Below are 24,011 nucleotides of genomic sequence, written 5' to 3' on the forward strand. Positions count from 1 at the left end.
TGAGAAAATTGACCAAGTTCTATCAGCATATCCTTCAGCTAACATTCACTTATGTGGAGACTTCAATGTTCACAATGTGGAATGGTTGACCCACTCAAACAAGACCGATGATGAGGGGAGATTCTGCCATGATTTCTCCATTGCTTATGACATCACTCAGATTGTTCACGAACCCACCCGTGTGCCCGACAATGACGGCCAGTATGCAAGTCTCCTAGACCTTTTTCTCACAACTTGCCCTGAACTATGTTCAGTTTCCGTTCTGTCTCCTCTTGGATCTTCCGACCACTCAGTTGTATCAATTAAGATAAAAATGAAATGTAATAAGTCCTCAGACGTACCTCTCCATCGTACAGTATATCGATACACTATGGCTGACTGGGATAGTTTCCGTACATTTATATCGGATCTTCCTCTGCGTTCCATGTTTAAAAAGGATGTGTCGTCTATAGTATCAGACCTGACAGAATGGTTAATTGTAGGTATAGACAATTTCATACCCTCAAAAAAGTTCCAGCAAAAACCTAACAGCCAGCCATGGTTTTCTCCAGAATGTGCTGCTGCTATTGCGCACAGAAATCACTTTTTCCACTGCTTCCAACATAATAGATGTATGGAAACTAAAGCTGCTTTCAGGACTGCCAGCAACCATTGTAAGAAAGTAATAAAGAACGCAAGGGAGTTGTATGTTCAGTCCATCAAGTCCAAAGTAGCTGAGCAGCGGCTTGGTTCCCACCAGTTTTGGCAAATTGCCAACAGAATCCTGAACAGAAGCGTGTGCTCTATCCCAACTATCATCAATGGACCTGAGTTAATCTCGTCAGCATCAGACAAAGCCAAACTCTTTGCCAAGAACATTGCAGCCAATTCTACTCTTTGCAACCAAGGCCGTCAACTCCCAATATTTCCTCCTGTATCAGAAAACACACTATGTGATATACAAATATCTGTATGTGATGTTGCCAAGCTAATCAAAAACCTTGATTCCAGTAAAGCAACCGGCCCTGACGGTATTCCAATTATAGTACTCCAAAAACTTCAACCAGAACTAGCACCCATACTTACAAAACTGTTTAAACGTTGTCCTAAGGAGAATTGCTTCCCATCACTCTGGAAAATCTCATCAGTATGCCCTGTATTTAAGAATTCAGGTGATCGCTCATCCCCCTCTCATTACAGGCCAATAAGTCTCCTGTGCGTCATGAGTAAGTTGCTGGAATCTGTGTTAAATAGAGAAGTAATCAACCATCTCAGCAAAAATAATCTTCTTAGTGACACACAATATGGTTTCCGTTCTGCGAGATCTACAGCAGATGTGCTTACAGTTATATCTCATAGGATTAGCGAATCTCTCGACAGAGGCAACCTTTCTAGGGCAATTACTCTTGACATATCAAAGGCCTTTGATAGGGTATGGCATAAAGGTTTACTTCACAAGATCTCCAGCTATGCTATAGCTGGAAATGTCTTCTCAATTATTAAATCATTTCTCTCTGATAGGTTCATAAGAGTAGTAGTTGATGGGCAAAAATCAGAAGCTCACAGTATAAGACCAAGCTTCTATCTTTACATCATCAATTAAAATGAATGGCTCTCGTCTTCAGGAGACCTCAAGTTTTGACAGGCTTCTGGGCTTGACCTTTACTCCTGATCTTAAATGGAATATGTACATCAAATCTGTTGCCAACACCACTGGAAAAATGGTCGGATCCTTCTATCGATCCAGTAGATATCTCACTGCTGATGCAATTCTCTATCTATATAAGAGCCAGATACGTCCAAGGATGGAATACTGTTGCCACATATGGGCAGGAGCTGCTAGAAAAGACTTGTCCTGCCTTGATAGGGTTCAAAATCGACTTCGTGGCCTGGTGGGAGATGTCCTTTTCTCTTCGCTGCAACCTCTATCTCACAGAAGAGATGTTGCGAGTTTGTCTCTGCTTTATCGTTATTTTCATGGAAAGTGTTCGACTGAGCTTCAATCTATGGTCCCCCTCTCGCCAAACTTTCACAAGAAACACTAGACTAGCTGAAAACATTATCAATAATTTTTCCCCCTCTTTATCTGTGCCTAAACCTAAACATAGATTCCATGATCAAAGCTTCTTTCTTAGAACTGCACGCCTGTGGAATTGTCTTCTGTTTTCCTGCTTTTTTTCCTGTCTATAATATGGTTGTCTTCAAGTCCAACGTGAACAAGTTTCTGATGAGCCGTTCCACTTAAGTTAACAAATTTACCGAACTTCCATTACTATCGATTACTATATTGTCCTTTTGACTACTCTACACTTTTTAACCCTTATCCTTGAGTGGCCTATCGACCTTGATAAGTGGTGATGCCTATGTAAAAAAAAAAAGAAAAAAAAAAGCGTTCTGGTGTAAAGATAGATTTAATATATTGCCGGCTTGTTGAGGAGAGAACCGTTCTGTTTACATGTGTTGATAGCTAGTAGTCGTCGGGATGAAGGAGGCTGGTTAAAGGAGAAAGAAAGGGCAGTCCTCAGGGTATTTACGTATGTAGGAGCGTGCATCCGATAGTAGAGACAGAGCAAAGGGTTAGTGTCTCATGGAAAGAAAGTGTATGTGTGCGGAGTGCATGTGGAAGCAAGTGTGAGTTTGAAGAGAGCCATTGTTAGCTTGTTGTACTCACATTCGGCCGAAGCCTCGAATGTGTGCTGCTGGGCAGAGCAGAGAGAAAGAGGGTTAAGAGTTTCAGATTTCGCCTTTTATGTACTCGGTCACATGATTGAAAGCTGGCTTGTGATTGGATAAGCCAGGGAGAAAATGGATTTTAAATCTTGAGCCGCGAGAATAAGCCTGTGATTGTAGCGAGTTTCGGCTGCTACAGATACCCCCTTGCTGGATTCGTTTTTGGAAGAAAACCAAAAATGTTTATCGAAATAAAAGAAAGATTCTTTTATGTGTATCAGTTGTTATTTAGAAAATTCGAAGTAGTCGGGTTTTGTAATATGCCCGTCTATGACATCTGCTTGTAAAATCCGTTTTTTTGCCAACATGAGGCTTGATGCTTGTGACAGTGGTCAAATTTACTTAATTATTTTTTTTTGCCTTAATCGTCAGCAAAAAGCACCCCCCCAATAAATGTGCCGCATGTATATCAAACAGCAAAAAAGGTTAACTGCTCTAAAATGCTAGAATGGTCGAAATGGGAAGGGGCAATTTACGTTAAATGTATTGCAAAACTGATCCCCCCCCCACTTTAAATTTTAAAAGAATTGTCTTTTTTCTTCCTACGCACTTTTCCCCCGAGTATTCACAGGTAACCGCCTTAAAAAGTAAAATCTCATTATTTTATGTGCGTGTGTGACAGCTGAAGGTGTTCCTATTTACTTGCCTCCCCACAAGGGCAGTGTTAGACACAAGGTCGGTTTTTAATGTGGGGAAAATCCAGCTCCCCAAAAAGGTTTAATCTGAATAGGAACAAAAATAAAAAAAAATTCTTAGTCTAGAAGGATTTCTCCTCCACTGACCGAGAACAGAAAAGATGAAGTGTAATATCAGAACAGATACTACACTTGGTTCCTAGCCGAATCTTCAACAATAGCAAACACACATGACAAACATTTGTCCCTCCCTCCCTCGCGATAAACTCCGCCTCCATGTCACGTGACAGCCACGCTTTTTCAAACAACTATAAAGCGCTCGAGAAAGCAGAATCAAAATATTTTCATTTAAGGTGAGATTTTTCCTCTTTTGATTTTTCTTTTAAGATTATAAAACATACAAAAAAGTTTTATTAAAACATTTTTATTTATTTATCAAACAACTAAAATGTAACTCTTTTTTTTCTTGAAATTTCGTGTTTTACTTTTTTCGCCTCTTACATAACACTTGTTTTTTATCCAACTTTTTTGTTTAATAATTAAATTTTTTTGTTCAGGCGTAAAATTTTTAGTTTCGTTCATAATCCGCACATTTATTAATAATTGTTTTAATAAGTTATTTAAGCAACTTAAATTATTTCGACTAAATGAGTTTTGGTAATTAACTTCTAAAAATTTTAAATGCACGTGCACAACGATATATTGAGTTTTGTAAAGCACGCGCATTCGCATTAGTTCCGTTATTTGGTACTAGTAGTGCAGTGCACTTATTGATCCGTGCGGAAATAATGTTATTATTTAAAAAGCCATTCTTAACATGGGGAAGGGAAGGGTTTTTGTACCTATTCTGTACTTCAACTTTACAATTGAATAAAAAAAAAAAAAAAAAAAAAACATGGTGTTAGTGCACTTACTGATCCGCGTTATTTTTTAATCGTATTTCCTAGTTTAATTAAAGTTTTATTGGTTTTTTTTTTTATTCAATTGTAAGGTTAAAGTATAGAATAGTTACAAAACACCCTCCCCTCAAACGAGGGCCCATTTCGAGTTTATCAAAATAAAAAAAATTAAACGGTCAATGACCAGATGATCTGGCAGATCATCCCAAACAAATATTTACAGTTACTTTTATAGTTTTTCATGTGTGTGTGTGTGTGTGTGTGTGTGCTGAAAACGAATATAGCACTTAAAAGTGGCACAGAAATGGCCACCACTAATAACATAAGAAATTACATTGCGAATGCGATATTCGTTTTAAGTTTTCAGCATCCCCGAAAACCTTTGAAAGTGAACATTGTAAAGTTTCTTTTGGAGTTGAATAGAATCTTGACATTGATAAAGTTTTTTTTATTTTATTTTTTGGTTTGATTAAAATAAAATATTTTTCAACATGGAAATTGCCCTTTCGTCACGTTTTGTGAAAAAAAAAATGTCATTGTGCTGAGGGAGATAACTCGATTTTAACGCAACTTCGAGGGTTTTTTTTGGGGGGGTTGCTTACCAGCCAAACGGACGAGGTTAATGGAAGGGGGGAGGGGACTGTTTATCTCAAACCGCTATAAATCAACAAAATCGTTGAATTACGACGTGAGTTGATGGCGAGTAAAATCCATATAGACATTATTTTATTTATTTTTGTAAATATTAGTGCATAGGGAATATTTACAGAATAAATCTTTGATCTACTATCAAAGTACAGAATAAATTTTTAGTTCTGAAAAAAAAAATACGTGGTTCTACAGAATTTGAACTAAACTGATTTTGGCGAACTTAAACTTGGGTTCGATTTAAAACAAAACAAAAAAGTTAGATTCAAATTCGATAGAAATAAAAAAATATTGTTTTAAAACATCTTCATTGTTTAGGGGAAAAATGCGACTTAATTTGTCGAATCGTGTTTTTGTAAGAATAAAAAAACAAAACAAAACCGTGTTTACTAGATCTAATTTTCGCTTTTGGCCCGTGAGAATCGATTTTTACCATTAAAGTTTATAATTTACTAATTAGACTAATATTATGAATATGAGTGACCATTCTTCCTTAAGCTAGATTTCTTTCTTGACTTAGTTGTAAAACTGACTATTTTTTCCGACCTAGTTTTTCGCGTGCCATTAAACAACTAGGTCGAAAATTTTGGCGCGTCAACGAGAAAATTTGTTAGTGTTAAGATTTCTTATTTATTTATTATTATTATTATTATTTTCTAAAACAGCGATTTAAATTCTAAACAATTGCTGAACTCGTCGACATTTTATTATGGGTAATTTTACAAAACTTCAACCCTGTAAACAGTTTTAGGGAGAAAATGACAAATATCGAAAAATGAATCTTTGTATTTTTTTTTTTTTTTCGCATTCTGGAATTTAGATTTTCGTTGATAACAGAAACATTCTATCTTTGGTAAATTTTTACCCTCAACTCCTCAAATGAGATTCTACTTTTCTTAGACGATTACATGTAAACAGTTTTAAAAATGTTTTTTTAAATTTTTTTATTTTTTATTACATTTTCACCCCAAACAAGGCACATTACCACTTTGGTGTAGGGGGCTACTATCAGGGGCAGCAACTACTGGGGCACTATGTAGGGATTTGGGCAGCAAGATGTCGGTTCATGTTACACTTGAACTTCTGCATGTCAGTACAGTTGGGTAAGCAGGGACCTGGAATGGAATTCCAGTCTAGCGGTTCTGGGGAAGAAACTACTGGAGTAGAAAGATCTTTTACATCTAGGGATCTCTACTGCGTGGGGGTGGGATTTAGCTGCCTGTCGTGTTTGTCAAAGGTGTCTACGTCGTGGGGGCACAAGTCTCTGCAGTTCGTCAGAGCATTCACCATTAAAATACTTGTAGAACAGGCAGAGGGATGCAACGTTTCGTCGATGGGACAGAGGCTGAAGCTTAGATGCCAGTTCAGGGCCTATCAGATTGGCGACTCTCTTTTGCACCAGCCCAAATGTGACAGCAATACTCAATACAAGGGCGAATGGTGGCCTTATAGAGGTACAGGATACTTTCAGGTGTTAGTAGTTTTCTAGCACGGTAGAGAGAGCCGACCTTCTTTGCAGCGGCCCTGGCAATGTTTTCAATATAATTGTTCCAACTGCTGTTTCCTGTGAACGTTAGGCCAAGCAATTTGAAAGATGTACTCTCAGATAGGAAGTCACTGGCCATTGCTATTGGTGGCAGAGAAGGAAACCAGTTCAGTTTTGGCAGCATTGAATGTGACCATCCATTTTTGTCCCCCATTCCACTGCAGATTGGAGGTCATCCTCTAGTGTTTTTGCCATTTTTTTAGTTATGTGTTCATTTGTTTTCCTGTCATGCCTGTTGTAGTGTCATCAGCATATATACCCATCTCAGAGGCAGTTTTGTCAGGGAGGTCATTAATAAATATTAGGAACAATAGAGGTCCAAAGATAGACCCCTGAGGCACTCCCGCATTTATATCATATTGTTTAGATGTACGACCGTCGAGAACAACCTGGATTTTTCTCTTATCTAAGAAAGATTTAATTATGTTAAGTATTCTACCAGTGATACCGTATGATTTAATTTTCCTGAGGAGACCCTCATGCCATACCCTGTCAAAAGCCTAAGATATATCTAGAGCTACCGCTCTGCCCTCCCCCGCTTTACACACCCTCTCCCTTCCAGGGCTACAAGATACTCGTGTTGTGGTCCAATGTTATGAGGCTCTAGAGTAGTCGTGCGATGTGCCTCATGTCTGTGGGGATAGTTTCCTGGATGGTCGCGTCACCCTTCTGCTATAACGCACCGGTTGGTCTTCCTCAACCTCCATCTCAGGGGAAGCTGTGTCATCCACCTCCATCTGTTCTGGCAGAGTGTCAAATGTTTCAGGCTGGTTTTGATCCGTACATGTGGGGTACCATTTTCCCAGTAATTTGGGCACTGTTAGGTTGTCTATGGTATCCAACATTCCTGGTGGCTCCTCAGGTATCAAATGACAAGGGGTGTATACCAGAGGGTTTATTCTTCGGAGGAATCTGCGATTGTGACGGGTTACCCAGTTACTCCCATCAATGTGTACATTATACTGCCGGTTACCCAGTGTTTCCACCACTCTTCCCGTCTTTGCCCATCGGTGCGGGTGTGGACCAACTTGGTTTTGAACCTGCACCGTTTCCCCGATTTTCAGTTCCTGAAGGGTGTAACATTTTAGATTGTATTCCCTTTCATTCCGTAAGTGTCTTTTTGCCATCACTGTTTCCCTATAATGACTGATTTCTCTCCAGCGTTTATGGATTCGATATCGGTCCTGGAGCACTGGGAGATGGTCCTTTATCATGCGACCATAGAGCATCATCGCTGCACGCTTCTGCCCGGGTGTTGCGATGAGTCAGTAGGGACCTAGCTGCCCGGTCATGGGATAGGCGACCGCAACTGTCTGTGCTATCAATAAGGATCCTTTTAGCTGTTTTAACAGCCAGTTCTGCTCTCCCATTCCTCTGAGGGTAATATACCAATGATGTTCATTTCCCTATGCCCCAATTATCTAGGAACCGGCTATATTCACTGGAGTCAAACAGTGGTCCACCATCGGTTGACAGTTCCTCCGGGACGCTGTACATGCAGAACCAGTTTCATAGTGGCCTTGGCATTCCCGGACGACATCAGAGTGACTTCTACCCATCCGGCGTATCTATCTGCATATACTAGGTAATTCTTCCCTTGTAAATAGAAAAAGTCCATCATCGTCTTCTGAAATGGGAACTCTGGGTTCGATGGCGCCATTAGGGGTTTCCTAGTTTGTGATGGAGCCATTACGTTGCATACTTTGCACTGAGTCTGACAAATGCTCGCGTCCAGTCCTGGCCAAAACAGCCGTTGTCTGGTGTTTGCCAACATTCCATTGACACCCTGATGCGCCAAATGGAGCGATTCCAGGACCTCCGCACATAGTTTTCTGGGTATAAGGATTTTGGTTTCCATTATTGTCACTCCTTCCAAGCAATATAACTCCTTTCATATGCCAAAACCGGTGGTCTGTGCGATGTCCTTTTCGTTTGCTTCCTCCTGGCTTAACGTTACTGGGCATCTCGATGTACAGTCTGGTGCGGCATTGAGTTTTCCACGGAGATGCTTTATTCAAAATTTGTACATCAAGGACTGTTTTTTGAAGTTGAACAGTCTTGGGTTCTTTATGTCCTCCAGGGCTTTGTCTGAAAAGATCTTCACCAAAGGCTTATGATCCACGGTGACTAACAGCTCTGAGCATCCCAAAATGAACATGCAGCATGCTTCCAGTCCGTAGACTAATGCCAATGCCTCTCCTTCAACTGGTGCGTATCGGGACTCTACGTCATTAGTAAATCGGGAGCCGGCCAGGATTAATCTCCAGTGGTCCTCACCACACTTCAGACCAGCTTCGGTTGCACAGTTGCAGTGCTTCTGGAAAAGGAAATATCCCAAGCCTGTCCTACTGAAGTCCGTCAACAAACAAGTTGGTCTGTTCACTTCAAAGGTTCTTACACCGTTCTCGATCTCTTCTGTGATCCTTCTTTTTAACTCTTCGAAGATTTGATTGCGTGTGCTGTCCCAGTAGAACTTTTGATTTTTTTTGTCTTCAGCAGCTCCCGGAACGTGGCCATTACTTCAACCTGAGTAAAAGCATAGGCTACCTGGTTTACCATTCCAAACCAAAATCTTATGTCAGTTATATTTTTTGGTGTCGGAGATTTTGTATTGCTTTAGTTATTTTTTTGGTAGGTTTTATCCCATCTTCTGTTATCAAGAACCCGGCAAATTCCATCTCTTTTTCTGCAAAGTGAAATTTCTGGGGGTTGCTCTCATGTAAGCGGGTGAGTCTACTTCTATGGGAGTGTGACTCCAAGACCACTTTGGTCTTGTAACTGGGTGTCTTGGGTTCGATTCCACCGCTACACTTATAAAGAATTGCATTGCTTTATATCAGGAAAACTTATTTGTGAGAATTTCAATGCGATATTCATTTTCAGCACACCCGAAAACTGAGAGAAAACAAATTTTTAAGGTAGGTTTTGCGTTGGTCTGAAGCCACAATTAGCCATTTTATGTTAAATTGTGTTCATTTTACATTGAACCCCCAACAAAAAATGGCTATAAGTGGGTGCTCATTTTACGTTCTATTAATATAGAAAAGTGATCCCTCATTTTTTGAAGCTATAATTTCTTCATATCTTGGAAACCACTTGTTTCCTGGAATTTTAAACATTGTTTTTGTTTTCAGCACTCCTTAAAACCTATAATAGTGGTAATTTTAAAGGATTTTTTGAGGGTGGAAAGATGCTGCACTTTTAGCGGAAAATATTTAGGCGTTTGTTCGTTATCACCATTATCAGTTTTCATATTTTATTTTTTGTGTTCAATTATCGATTATGTTGTTAGAAAACTCCATTTTTTTTTTTGTTTTATTTTTCAAATATTTACCGTAAACTAATCACCATTTTTTTATTTTATTGCTTGTAAAGATAGTTGACAGATCAATGTTTTAAATATGAAGTTTTAAGCAAAAAAAAGCAAAAACAAACGACTGTACTTAATTGTCATGTAGGAAATAGCATTATCTTAAAAATTATGAAAATTCATCAAGTAGAACAACTGCTATTACTATGATCTAAAACAATACGTCAGCAATTAAAGTGGCGTAAAGGGAGAAAAATTTTGTGAGAAACTACACAAATTGAATCGTGTCTCCTCATTGGTTAATTAGTTTTATACATTGTTTTAAAGCAGCCATTCTTATTGTTTGAATTCAAATATTAATTCGCGCAAATTCCGGAAAAACTTTGAAGACACTGGACTCCTGTTATTCCTTATTAATTTAAAGGCCTTTGGTGCCCAAATTGTCATGGTATCTTAAAGACAATTTAACCTATAAGTTAGGTATTTCTTTCTTGACGTAATACCGTCTTTTCAGTGTTGATTTTGGTTAATTGGATGCGTCCAAATTACTAATTGATTGTTGTAGTAAAAAGAACAATTTTGTGCAAAGGACAATTACTAATCTTCATAGAAAATTATTCTACTACCACTTAGAAGTCAACTACGAGGCTTATACAGAGCCGCAAAATTCACAACATATTTTGCTATGACAGAAAACGACCTGTAACTAAACCATCGGGTAAGTGCACTTTTTAATTTGTTGTATTTTTAATTTTACACTCTGCCAATGTTCTAAGCTATGTGGGAATAAAATTCTCACAGTTTATCCCCTATATATATATATATATATATATATATATATATATATATATATATATATTATTTTTTTTAATTGCATTTCACCCCATTGCCATTTTGGTGTAGGGGCTACTGTCTGGCACATAATTTGCAAGAATACTATGTAGGGAGTTGAGCAGCAAGATGTCTGTTTACATTACACTTGAACTTCTGCATGTCAGTACAGTCAGGGAAGCAGGTGCCTGGAAGAGAAATTCAGTCTAGCAGTTCTAGGGAAGAAACTATTAAAGTAGTTTTTTGGCATGTGGGGATCTTTACTGTGTATGACTGTCGGGTCTAACTGTTTATCAGGAGTATTTTACACTGAGGGATATACAAGAGCTTGTAATTTGTTGGGACATCTACCATTTAAAGTATGAATTTTCATAATTTTTGGATATATTACTATTTTCCACATGATAATTAAATGCGTTTTTGCTTAAAACCACATAAAAAAAAAAAAATCTGTCGACTCTATCTTAACAAGCACCTGTTTTTGTATGAAAGTGTATTTGTTTTTTTCTAAAGAAAGCTCATTTTTGGTACTTTGTGTATAATAGCCCTCCTTGTGGGGTATATGGTTAGAAAAAAAAACAAAAAAAACATACCGGGCATATCTGCATCGCTCTTTGGGAAAGAAGAAGGAAAGAATGGCTAGCTCATTTATATACACAAAGGGCATCTTGGGAAGGCAGGGCATGATGGGAAAAGCTATTTTTTTTCCTGTCTCTTCCTTTTTTTTTTTTTTTTCTAGGATATAAAAGCTGAGAAAAATTCCCTGGTGGGGGGTGGAGGAAGAAAATAGTCGTGAACATCTTCTCTTGAAAAGTATTTCGTATTGCTGACGTTCAGATTGTGTGGTGTGACATTGGTGGCAAGAGGCTAGGTGTGGTCGATTGAAAAAAAAGAGAGGGCAGAAATGTGCTGTTGTCGAGAGTGACTCACTCCTTCCCGAACCCCAGAACCGAATCCTGATTATAACCTTAGAAGCTATTTTGGCGTGTCAAGCAGGTTAACATGGCTGACTGGAGACTCTCAACTCAGATGTTAAGACACTGGGGAGGGTGACCTAATTAAATGGCTGGAAAAATTAAAGATAGTGGCAAGGTTGCAAAAAATCGAAGACGTGGTCACCCTGCTGCCGCTCTACTTAGAGGGGGGAAGCCCTCACTATTTACCAGCAGATGCGCGATGAAGATAAGGGAGACCATGCCTCAGTGGAGCAAAGACTGAAATTGACTTTCGCTGAGAGTCCATTTGAAGCACTCGGCAAGCTTGCAAGTTTGAGGTTGGACTGGCGAGTCTGTTGACGTCTTTGCTGCAGAGATCAGGAGACTGGCAGGATTGGCTGGTTACGTTGGGAGGAGCCTGGAAATGACGGTAAAGCTATACCTAGTGAATGGCTTCTCAGAAGAAATCTCCGAACATGCAGAGAATCACTGAGATCAATACGATGGAAGTGGATGATCTCTTGGTCCACGCCAGAGTCCTAGTCAAGAATGTCAAGGGCCCAATGGTGGCTGCAGCTGTGAATGGAAATAAGTGCACGAGGCCCCACTTGAATAACGAGAGACAGACAGCGAAGCGACAGGAGGGGAGACCTGCCATCAAGTGCTTCCTGTGCCAGGGTCCTCACCTGCTCAAGGACTGCAAAGAGCTGAGACCAGGGGTCACCTGCTACCGATGTGGACGAGTGGGGCACATTAGCCGTTATTGCGTTGCTTCATGGGACCAGGGAAACGAGTGAAGGGGAGCCATTGCACCAGTGGTTCCCCCTTCTATGTGGAAATGGCGCACAACGAAACGTTGCCTCAGTTACCGGTAGTAGTCAATGGGAAGAGAGCCATGGCCCTTGTTGACACAGACTGCACCACGACGTTGGTAGCGAAGAATGTCGCTAGATCATGGAGTGGAGCCAGGAGTATTAAGACCGTGGATGGCAGGGAGGTGAAATGCCTAGGAGAGACAACAGTAGAAGTACTGGTGCAAGGTGTGCCTATTGAACTACAAGCTCTGGTGTTGGATCGTCTGGTTGGTGATGTTGATGTGGTTTTAAGTGCGATCAACCAACTTGGGGGGGGGCGCTACATTGAGAGGACCAAGTAACTTTCGGACGCCTCGGCGCAGTAGGAATGGCAGGAGTGGAAGGTGATAGAAATATCAGAACGCAAAAATCGGAGGCTTGCTGCATCGAAGACAAGGATTTCCTGGTGAGGTTCGATGGTGAGAGGTGGACAGTGGAATGGAAGTGGATCTCCGGGCCTCTGGAACTACGAAACAAAGTAAACTGCTACGAGAAAACACTGCGAGGAGAAATAAGAAAAGGATTCGAGGAAGAAGTGGATAGGTGGATAGAGGAGGAAATTCTGAAACCGTGGACAGGGGAAGGAAAAGGAGTGCTACCATTACTGGCGGCTGTTCAACCCACAAAGAACAAAGTTAGACCAGTACTGGATTTCAGAGAATTAAACAGATACGTAGCCTACCACATTGGAAAGTGATTGATGTATGCGAAGAGGTTATGAGGAAATGGAGGAGGATGGAGCAGGCCACTAAGATTGTCGACCTGAAGTCGGCTTATCTCCAGATCCATGTAGATGAAAAACTCTGGCAACAACAATGGGTCCGGTACAAGGGGAAGATGTATTGCCTGACGAGGTTAGGCTTTGGGCTGAGCTCAGTCCCCAAAATTATTACTGCCGTGCTAAAGACAGTGCTGAGTAAAGACTATACAGTGGACAAGGTCACTAGTTCGTACATTGACAACATTCTCGTGGAGGAAGCAGAAGTGACAGCGAAGAAAGTGAGAGGCTATGTCGCGAGGTATGGGTTGACTGCAAAACCGGCGGAGTCCCAGGATGGATGAGTGGCGTTGGGGTTGAAACGATGCCGAGATGACAAAGGAAGCCTTGTCTTTAGATGCCCTCCGTATATATAAATGAACTAGCAATAAATACTTTAGACGAGGGAATGCAATGCCCTTTAGACGAGGGAATGCAATACCCGAAATCAGAACCGACCTGACAAAACGAGAACTCTTCTCGATTTGCGGGAGACTGGTGGGACACTATCCAGTCGCTGGCTGGCTCAGGATAGCATGCAGCTTTATTAAACGACAAATGGGCACTGATAGCTGGGAGGGCCGTGTGATGAAGGAGGTCATGAACATGTTACAAGAAATCATCGGGAGAGTGAGGAAAGAAGACCCAGTAAAGGGGGAATGGTATGTCAGCGGCGGAGATGCGGGGGTGATTTGGTGCGATGCTAGCAGTCTGGCATTGGGTGTTGTATTAGAGATGGGAGGTGTAACTATGGAAGATACGGCTAAGAAAGAAAAACGACTATTCCCATATCAACGTAGCCGAACTGGAGGCCGCTATGAAAGGAATCAAATCTGGCCTTGAAGTGGGGATTGAAAACAATTGAAATCAAATCTGATTCGGCAACGGTAGTTTCATGGATCAGGTCGGCAGTGACTGGCGATAAGAGAGTTAGGACTAGAGGTGCTGCAGAAATGCTAATCAAGTGCAAGCTTGGAGCACTCGCAGATTTAGAGATGGGAGGTGTAACTATGGAAGATGCGGTGTGGCTAAGAAAGAAAAACAACTATTCCCATATCAACGTAGCCGAACTGGAGGCCGCTATGAAAGGAATCAATCTGGCCCTTAAGTGGGGATTGAAAACAATTGAAATCAAATCCGATTCGGCAACGGTAGTTTCATGGATCAGGTCGGCAGTGACTGGCGATAAGAGAGTTAGGACCAGAGGTGCTGCAGAAATGCTAATCAAGTGCAGGCTTGAAGCACTTGCAGATTTGATAGCGGAATTCCAGTTGAAGGTATCTGTAGTGCTGGTATCATCAGAAAAGAACAAGGTGGATTTGATGACACGGGTAAAGAAGGCCTGGCTGCAAGACGGAAAGGAGGTTTCCTTGGTATGCTGTGCAGGAGAGGAAGTTAAAAAGCTGGGAAAAATTCCCTGGAGGGGGTAAAAAGAAAAGAGTCATGAACATCTTCTCTTAAAAAGAATTTCGTATTGCTGACGTTCAGATTGTGCGGTGTGACATTGGTGGCGAGAGGCCAGGTGTGGTTGATTGGAAAAGAAGAGGGCAGAAACGTGCTATTGTCGAGCGAGTGACTTACTCCTACCCGAACCCCAGAACCAAATCCTGATTGTAACCCTAGACTCCTCAAGCTGAAATAATGTTTTTATGAGACCATTTTATGATGGTTTGCATGCCATTACTTGTTTTTCCTCTTAGGAGTAGAATTCTGTCTGTGACAAGGGAAGAGAATCGCCATTTCCAAGTTAATATTAACCACTAACCTTAAATCCGACTGTCATGGTTGTAAAATGTAATCATTTAAAAATAACAAATTATATTTTGGACCAATCAGAACTTTCTGAATTTGAAATGGTTTTTCTGGGAGACGTTTTGATCCCTTAAAAAGATAGATTTTTCTATAATAAACCAGTTGAGCTGAAATCCATGGCCCATCTCCTTGGTGCCCCTCTGTTGGGCTTTGAGCCTGTTAGCATGTCAACTTGCTCATACTTACAAAGTGCAACACACACACTACTTGAATACTTTTGTTGTCATCTGCTCATTTATGAGCAACTCATCCATTGAAATATTACTAAACTTGATTACTGAATTTTTTGTCTCATATAAAAACTAATGAACATTAACAACTTTTAATGAGATATGATTTATATAATTGAGCAGAGAAGTTTTATGATTTTCTGACGCATGTAATGCATAGCCTTTAAACTATCAACTTTAACTTCTTCGATATCTCAACCAATGAATTTCCCTTGTTTTACAAGAACTCTAAAATATTCACGAACATTCTGTTTTTCCTATTGCTGTGAATTTCCATTCAAAACATAAAATCTTTTGTGAATACATCCTTTCTGAACTCATTATTTTGTTTATTGTATGACTGTGTCTCTAGTTTTCTCACATTTAATTATAAACCTAAAAATCTTTTTCACCAAAAATATTTCTTCAAAACCAAAATATCTTGCCAAAATCAAAACACCTAAAGAAACATCTAAATCTTGATGCCAGTAAGGCAACTGGTCCTGACAATGTTCCAGTCATAGCACTCAAAAAGCTGCAACCGGAACTAGTGCCCATCCTTGCAAAGCTGTTCAAATGCTGCATGAAAGAGAAATGCTTCTCAGCACATTGAAAAATCTGATTTAGTTTGTCCAGTATTTAAGAATATTGGAAATCAGTCTTCAGCATCTCCTTACAGACCAATTAACCTTCTGTGTGCCATGAGTAAATTGCTTGGATCAGTGTTAGAGAAATTGTCAACTACCTTGGCAAAAACAACCTACTCAGTGACAAGCAATATGGTTTCCGTCATACTGAGATCTACAGCTGATGTACTGACTGTAATCTCACATAGGATCAGTGAATCTATTGGAGGTTTTCTCTTTGCAGTAATAGCTCTGGCCATATCAAAGGTATTTGATAGGATTTGGCATAAAGGTCTAGTTCAGAAGATTTTATAGTTATGGAATATCTGGAAATATCTTCTCAACCAGCAAATTTTTTTTTCTCTTTGATAGATTTATATAAGTAATCATTAATAGGCAGAATTCTGAAGCTCAAAGGATCGACGCTGGTGTGCCAGAACACTCTCCTTTATCTTCATCAAAGATCTCTCAAAGTATTTTCTGAGTTCATTCATTGTTATATATGCAGACAACACTACCATCTATAGCAACACTCCAAATGCCTGTGATGACCCAGATCTCTCTGGGCATCTATGTTTCAACTTTGAGCTTGTGACGCAATAGGGGAAAAAGTGGTGAATTTTAACACATCCACAACAAGCTCCTATCTTTCCACCACCAACGCTCTGACCCACACGTGGCCCAAATTGATATGTATGTCTCTTGTTTCAAAGAAATTTCTTGCTTTGACAAGCTTCTGAGTCTAATCTTCACTCTCGACCTGAAATGGAAGGCTTACATCAAATCTGTTGTTGCTGGAAAAATGGTTGTCATTCTAACACTTGTAACGATAATTGTATATATGTACATAAAAAAACAAAAAAAAACAGATGAACTTAATTAGACGATGATGATGATATAAAATGATGATCACATAAAAGGAAGCGAAAGGATCACCCGATTTGGAAAGGAAAATCATGCGATCCAAATGGACCAATAAGATGGGAGAATAAATAAAAAAATAAAAATAGTGGCGCCGAAATTCAACAACAAAAAATCGGAAAACTTTGGAAGGCAGTTGCGGAAACATTTCCAAAGATGACGGACGTCAATATATATATATATTGCAAAATATGTATATATATAACTATAGGATACAGCGCAACTCCGTTGATAGAATATCAACAATAAAAGAAGATAAAAAAAGAGAAAACGTTTATCTCAACTTAACGTAAAAAGAAAAAGAAAAACAGGGTCATTTGCAAAGGTGAGTGGGAATTTCTGTTATTGATATAAACTGTTATCCTCGCCGGCTGTCGCCAAAAAAATAATAATAATTAAACAAAAACATGTTATTCCGACACTACACTCCAAAAAAGGAAAAGAAAAGGGGGCAGAAATTGCAAATAAATACATACATACAATAAACAAGGGGAGAGAAAAAAATATATATATATATATATATATATATATATATACATATATATATAGGATTGGACATATTTTGTGAGACTAACCCATTCGGGCATCTAAGGGTCGATATATGTGTGAAAAAAAAAAGTGGAACAAAAACAAAACAGATTTGAAATAAGAAAAAGAGGGAAGGGTTGGAGGAGATGAACTAACCTCCAAATTGAACTATGGCCAACTGGCTGGAACATTTTTCTTTCCCCTGTTTTTATGTCTTCGTTTTTATACATTGTGAAAATAAAAAGAAATAAAAAGGGAAAGCTGTATATGATGTGTTTGTCCTTTCTTTCCTTCTTCCACGAGATCTGATCATGTTCGCCCACCTACAAATTCACCCTGAGCCTATAAGTATCGTTCCAAGTCAAAGATTGAATATACATACCCCATTCAAGTAATTTTGCCTGACGGAGGAGGGAATAACGGAATGATACTTGGCGCGACCTTCCATTAACTCTCTCCTAATTACCTAGAGAACACCAAGTAGAAAGTCGTCACACACTACAGAAGATTTCTCACTCCTGATGTAATCGTCTACCTGTTCATGAGCCAAATACATCCTAAAATGGATTACTATTGCCACATCTGGGGAGATGCTTTTTTTTTTTTTTTTTTTTTTTTTTTAATTTTTTTTTTTACACAGTGATCACCACTTATCAAGGCCCGGAAGCCACTCAGGGATAAGGGTTATTGCAAGTACATTATGTTAGTGTGGAGATTTGATGAAGTGTTTACTTAAGGGGGCGGTTCATTAGGAATTTGTTAACGTTGGACTTGAAGACATCCAAGTTGTAGTCTGGTGGGAAGCAGGCAGACGGAACAGAGTTTCACAGGCGTGCAGTTCTAAGAAAGAAGCTTTGTTCATGGAATCCGCGTTTTGATTTAGGCACAGATATAGAGTGGGGGAAATTTTTCACAGTGGATTCAGCTAGACGGGTGTTTTTCGTGAAAGATTGGCGAGGGGGGACCAGAGATTGGAGTTCAGACGAGCACCTGCCATGGAAATAACGATAAAACAAGGATAGGCTTGCAACGTCTCTTCTGTGGGAGAGAGGTTGCAGGGTAGAGAAAAGGGCATACCCCACTAAGCCACAAAGTCTATTTTGTACTCTGTCAAGGCAGGATAGGCTGTTTTTAGCAGCTCCTCCCCAGATATGGCAACAGTATTCCATCCTTGGACGTACTTGGCTTTTATATAGATAGAGAATTGCATCAGTAGTGAGATATCTTCTGGATCGGTAGAAGGATCCCACCATCTTCCCAGCGACCTTGGCAACAGACTTGATGTACGTGTTCCATTTCAGATCAGGAGTAAAGGTCAAACCCAGAAGCTTGTCAAAACACGGGGCCTCACCCAGACGAGAGCCATCCATCACAATTGATGCCAGATGGGGATCAGAGCGTTGATGATGTAAGGATAGGAGTTTGGTTTTGGATGCATTAAAGGTAACCAGCCACATCTTCCCCCACTGAACCACACGCTCGAGATCAGAGGAGAGAGAATCAGAGAGAACTGTCATTTACAGCCTTTGATGTGTTGCCATAGATGGTCGTGTCCTCAGCGTAGATGTCAACGAATGATTTAAGTATGTGTTTAGGGAGGTCATTAATGTAGATCAGGAAGAGAGTTGGGCCCAGGATTGACCCCTGAGGGACTCCAGCATTTATATTGCAGGCCTCCGATTTTTGTCCATCTACCACTACTCTTATGAGCCTATCAGAGAGAAATGATTTAATGATTGAGAAAACATTTCCAGTTATACCGTAGCTAGAAATCTTGTGAAGTAGACCCTTATGCCATACCTTGTCGAAGGCCTTTGATATGTCAAGAGCAATTGCCCTAGAAAGGAAGCCTTTGTCAAGAGATTCACTAATCCTGTGGGATATAACTGTCAGCACATCTGCAGTAGATCTTGCAGAGCGGAAACCATATTGTGTGTCACTAAGAAGGTTATTCCTGCTGAGGTGGTTGACTATTTCTCTATTTAATATGGATTCCAGCAACTTACTCATAACACACAGGAGACTTATTGGTCTGTACTGAGAGGGAGATGACTTATCACCTGAATTCTTAAATACAGGGCAAACTGATGAGGTTTTCCAGGGAGTCGGAAAGCACTTCTCCTTAAGGCAGCGCTTAAATAGTTTTGTAAGTATGGGAGCAAGTTCTGGTTGAAGCTTTTTTAACACTATAATTGGGATGCCATCAGGGCCAGTTGCTTTACTGGAATGAAGGTTCTTGATTAGCTTGGCGACTTCATGCACGGATATTTGTATGTTACCTAGCTTGTTCTGTGTTATTGGAGGAAATATGGGGAGTTGATGGCCTTCGTTGCATAGGGTAGAATTAGCTGCAAAGTTCTTTGCAAATAGTTTGGCCTTGTCTGACGCTGACGAGATGACCTCTGGTCCATTGATAATGGTTGGGATAGAACGCACACTTCTGTTCAGGATCCTATTTGTTATTTGCCAAAACTGGTGGGAACCAAGCCGCTGATCAGCTACCTTGGATTTAACAGACTGGGCATATAGCTCTTTTGCATTTTTTATTACTCTTTTACAGTGGTTGCTGGCAGTCCTGAAAGCAGCTTTAGTCTCAGTGCTTCTATTACATTGGTAGCTATGGAAAAAGTGATTTCTGTGCGCGATAGCAGCAGCACATTCTGGGGAGAACCATGGCTGGCTGTTAGGTTTTTGTTAGAATTTATTAGATGGTATGAATTGGTCTATGCCTACAATTAACTATTCGGTCAGATCTGATACTATAGAGGACACTTCCTTTTTAAACATGGAGTCCAGAGGTAAATCAGATATGAATGTACAGAAGCTATCCCAGTCAGCCATAGAGTATCGGTATACAGTATGGTGGAGGGGTACGTCTGGGGACTTCTTACATTTCGTTTTTATCTTAACTGATACGACGGAGTGGTCGGAGGATCCTAGAGGAGAATGAATGGAACATGAACATAGCTCAGGGGAAGTTGAGAGAAAAAGGTCTAAAAGGTTTGCATATTGACCGGATGTATCGGGCACACGGGTGGGTTTGCGAACAATCTGAGTGAGGTCAGAAGCAATGGCAAAATCATGACAAAACCTCCCCTCGTCGTCTGTCTTATTTGAATGGGTCAGCCATTCCACATTATGGATGCTGAAGTCACCACAGATGTGGATGTTAGCCGAGGGATGTGCAGACAGTATGTGGTCTATTTTCTTAGATATGCTCTTAAAGATTGTAACTCCGCTGTTGTGGGGCCGATAGAGGGCAAATATAAATGCAGTGGTGTTAGCAAGTGCAACCCTGAAGCACATATAGGGTAAATTAGGATCTTCTCTAGAGATATCCCTGCCACACGGGAAGCCATCCTTAATATAGGCACATATTCCATGCCCATGGCGATCTTGGGGGTCAGATTTAGCTGTTAAATTAGAGTATCCGTTAATTATGAACTCATCTAGGGAAGTGGTCGGCCCTATTCCAGTTTCACTTAGAAATAATATGTTCGGTTTCGTCTCCTGTAATTGGGTTTCAACCTCTGGAAGGTTGGAACGTAGACTCCTGATGTTGGAGAAGGAGACCTGGTAGTAGGGGTCTACGTTGGAAGATGGGGTTCTAGGTTTAATCGAGTTTTTATTCTGGAGATATTTCATTTTGAGGTTTTGGGATTTGTGGAATAGGTCGGCATACTTTGTTAGAACAGTACAGAGAGAGAAAGTAAGAGAGAAAAAGGCAGGAAAATTTTTTTTTTTTTTTTGTAGCACACGAAAATGTAAAGCCGTAACAATTACCCACTAGTATGGCATCAAGAGGCCCCACCAGAGACTACTGCATGGTCCAGATCCACTCACCAAATGGCAATACAGCAGTCCCAGTACTTTGCGCCTGCTGATAGGACAGCCTCCTTAGTGGTTAATCCAAGGTTCGGGTCCCTGACTATCAGGCGGATAACGTCAGCCCAGACAAAACGTTTACCTCCAGCACCCTTACTAGTGACATGGCCACAAGGACAGACAGAGACAGAAAAATTTCCGACATCTCAGACTACTGGTCACCAAGTACTACCGACCTTTAAGCAGCTTTTTCTTCACCCTTTGTCAGAAATATCACTCATTGAATGAGGACTGAAGGACAAAAAAGGAGAAGCGAGAGTTACTGGAGCTGCCGATAACACATCCACTGTATTATCTACTCTCCATTTTAAAAAAAAAAAGGGGGGGAATGGGTACAAGTGACTTATTTATATCTAAGTAGTAAGTCCGGTTCTAAGTTAACAATTCAGGACACTTGATGATAATCTCCCCTCCCATATTAATGGGTGGAACTTTGTCGTTATCTATCGAGTTTGAATCATTAGAGTTTCACCTTATAATTAATTAAAATCCAATAATTAACTATTTCCAATTTGTAAAGTTGGCTTAATATTAATTTACATTCGAGTTTAGATAATTATTCAAGGTTTTACTTTAGGAGGTTCGTTTTCATTGGTAACTTTTTCTTTGCTAATGGCACTGTATTATATTGCGAATGTACTTGACGATAAGGCTAACTATATTAGATGGTTTGATTGGCTAGCAAGGAAGCAAGCATTTTCAATACAGGGAAGCTTGCAGTAATATTATATATTAAGTATACTACTTAAATAAAGTCCGAAGTTTATCTACTCTAATAGAGAATAATTTCCGGCATTTTATTTATTTTTTTTTTTATCGTTAGTTTCCGGCATTTTGTTTGTTTATATCGTTTACTTTGTAGCATGGGGGGGGGGGGTAACGAATAAGACAGGAGAATACAGACAAATACATAAATAAAAAAAGAAAAACAAGTTTAAAAACAAGGTAACATAAAAAACATTTAGGATGAGTTTTAAAAAAATACTTAACGTTATTGCCATAGTGTTCCGTTCGCCGTCTTTTTGCCAACTGGTAGCTGGCATATCGTCGTATCTTTCTAGAGCGTTAGATTTCTATTTCTGGATAACTTGGATGAGTGCCTATTTATTTATAGAATAAAAGTCGTTACGTTCGGATGTGTAAAATATTTAATTTATATTTTTTTTTTATTATTATTGTTAAAAAAGTTCTAACTTTTTTTTTTATAAAGTCCTAAGTTTATCTACTCTAATAGAGAATAATTCCGGCATTTTTTTTTTTATCGTTAGTTTCCAGCATTTTATTTGTTTTTATCGTTTACTTTGTAGCATGGGGGGGGGGGTAACGAATAAGACAGGAGAATACAGACAAATACATAAATAAAACAAGTTTAAAAAAAAGGTAACATAAAAACATTTAGGATGCTCAGAACGTCTTATCCTGCCTTGACAAAATTCAAACCCAGCTTCGACATCTAGTAGTGGACACTCTGTTCTCCTCTCTAAAATCTCTTTCCCACAGAAGAGAAATTGCGAACCTAGTTCTCCTCTGTTTTTATTTTCATGGCAGATGCTCATCTGAGCTTCAATCTATGGCTCTTTTCTGCATAACTTTCACAAAAAGCACTTGTCTAGCTACAACTACTATAAAAAATTTCCCGCACTCTATCTGTGCCTAAATCTAAACACAAATTCCATGAACAAAGTTTTTTTTCCTTGTGGATCTCTGCAAACCCTAAACCCTAAGCCAAACCCTAAGCCAAACCCAAAGCCTAAAATTATTCACACCTGAGAGTATCCTGTATCTTTTAGAAAGCCACTATTCCTCCATGCATGGATTATTATCACATCTGCTGCATCTGCCATTAGTTTCACTCTTAGACATGGTCGAAAAAGAGTTTCCAATCTAATAAATCCTAGACTATCAACCAAGCTGCAACCCTCATCAATGTCTTATCGCAGCATTGTTGCATCCCTTTGCCTGTTTTACAAGTACTTCCTCAACATATATACCCTTGATAAAATTGTCAAGCAGCAAAATTCCTCCCCTTCTCTATAGAGGTCACTAGCTGGAAGATTTTTTAATCTGATACTTGGAGTACTTCCTTTGAAATTTCCTTTTACCTTCACTGACGATACCAACATGCAGAAAATGAAATACGAGGTGAACAAACCCTCCATCCAGGTTATCTCTCCACCTAATGTGTCTCCCTATCACAATAGCCCTTACACGTCAATGGGGGCTAAAAACTAAATTAAAATAGTTTTTTCTTAGTGATTTAATTTTTAATTCTTGTTATATTTTTCTATTCCAGTTCCATTTTCATTCAACTCATCATAAAGTTTCAAGTCTCCATTCGGTGGCTTTTGCAAATTTCCAAGCCGCTTCCATATTTCTACATCATGTCGAAACGTGCAGCCTCTACTACTGGTTCTGAAAATCCTGTTAAAAAAATGAAAAACCCTGACATGTTGGAACTTGTCAAGCAATGTCGCCTTGAATATGGTGAATCCGTGCTCGACTGCAAATTCAACAAGAATCGTGTTCGTATGTTAACAGATGCTAACGAATTTACACAGGATGCAACAGGTGGCGTCCTTTATTGGATGGTTAGAGATCAAAGGCTACAAGGTAAATTGTTCATTTTATTATTAGGAGGTTTTTTTTTTTCATTGCATAATTCAATTGAATACTTGGATGTTGAACGAGGAGGATGACTAATTTATGGCACAAACGGACAAACAAAACAGGAATAGAAATAAGTAAAAATCTGGGTTGGCATCTTTTCTTTTTTCGACAAAACCGTTATTTTTGGCATCATTTCAAAAAAATTCTTTTGGTGCCACATGTTCATTTTATCCTGAAACGTGTTTCTATTTCTTCCCACAGCACAACTGGTCAATCCTCGTCTGTAACTTCACATGCCC

At 39.7% G+C, this 24,011-nt stretch overlaps 1 protein-coding gene across 3 annotated transcripts in view; it reads left to right on the forward strand.

The window, feature by feature from the left end:
* The window catches only part of LOC145288095 (deoxyribodipyrimidine photo-lyase-like), a 118,830-nt gene that overhangs the window by 44,334 nt on the left and 50,485 nt on the right, over positions 1 to 24,011 (forward strand). For 2 of the 3 annotated variants that reach the window (XM_080136150.1, XM_080136151.1), the window contains exons 1-2: positions 3,608 to 3,697; positions 23,399 to 23,715. In XM_080136150.1, coding sequence (XP_079992276.1) covers positions 3,621 to 3,697; positions 23,399 to 23,715 — 394 coding nt within the window. In that variant the 5' untranslated portion in view covers positions 3,608 to 3,620. Of the gene's footprint in view, positions 1 to 3,607; positions 3,698 to 23,398; positions 23,716 to 24,011 lie in introns of those variants that run through there. The other variant, XM_080136152.1, reaches the window with a different exon arrangement.

This window comes from Euprymna scolopes, chromosome 11, assembly GCF_053919585.1.
Source record: "Euprymna scolopes isolate OS-2025 chromosome 11, ASM5391958v1, whole genome shotgun sequence".
Lineage (NCBI taxonomy): Eukaryota > Metazoa > Mollusca > Cephalopoda > Sepiida > Sepiolidae > Euprymna > Euprymna scolopes.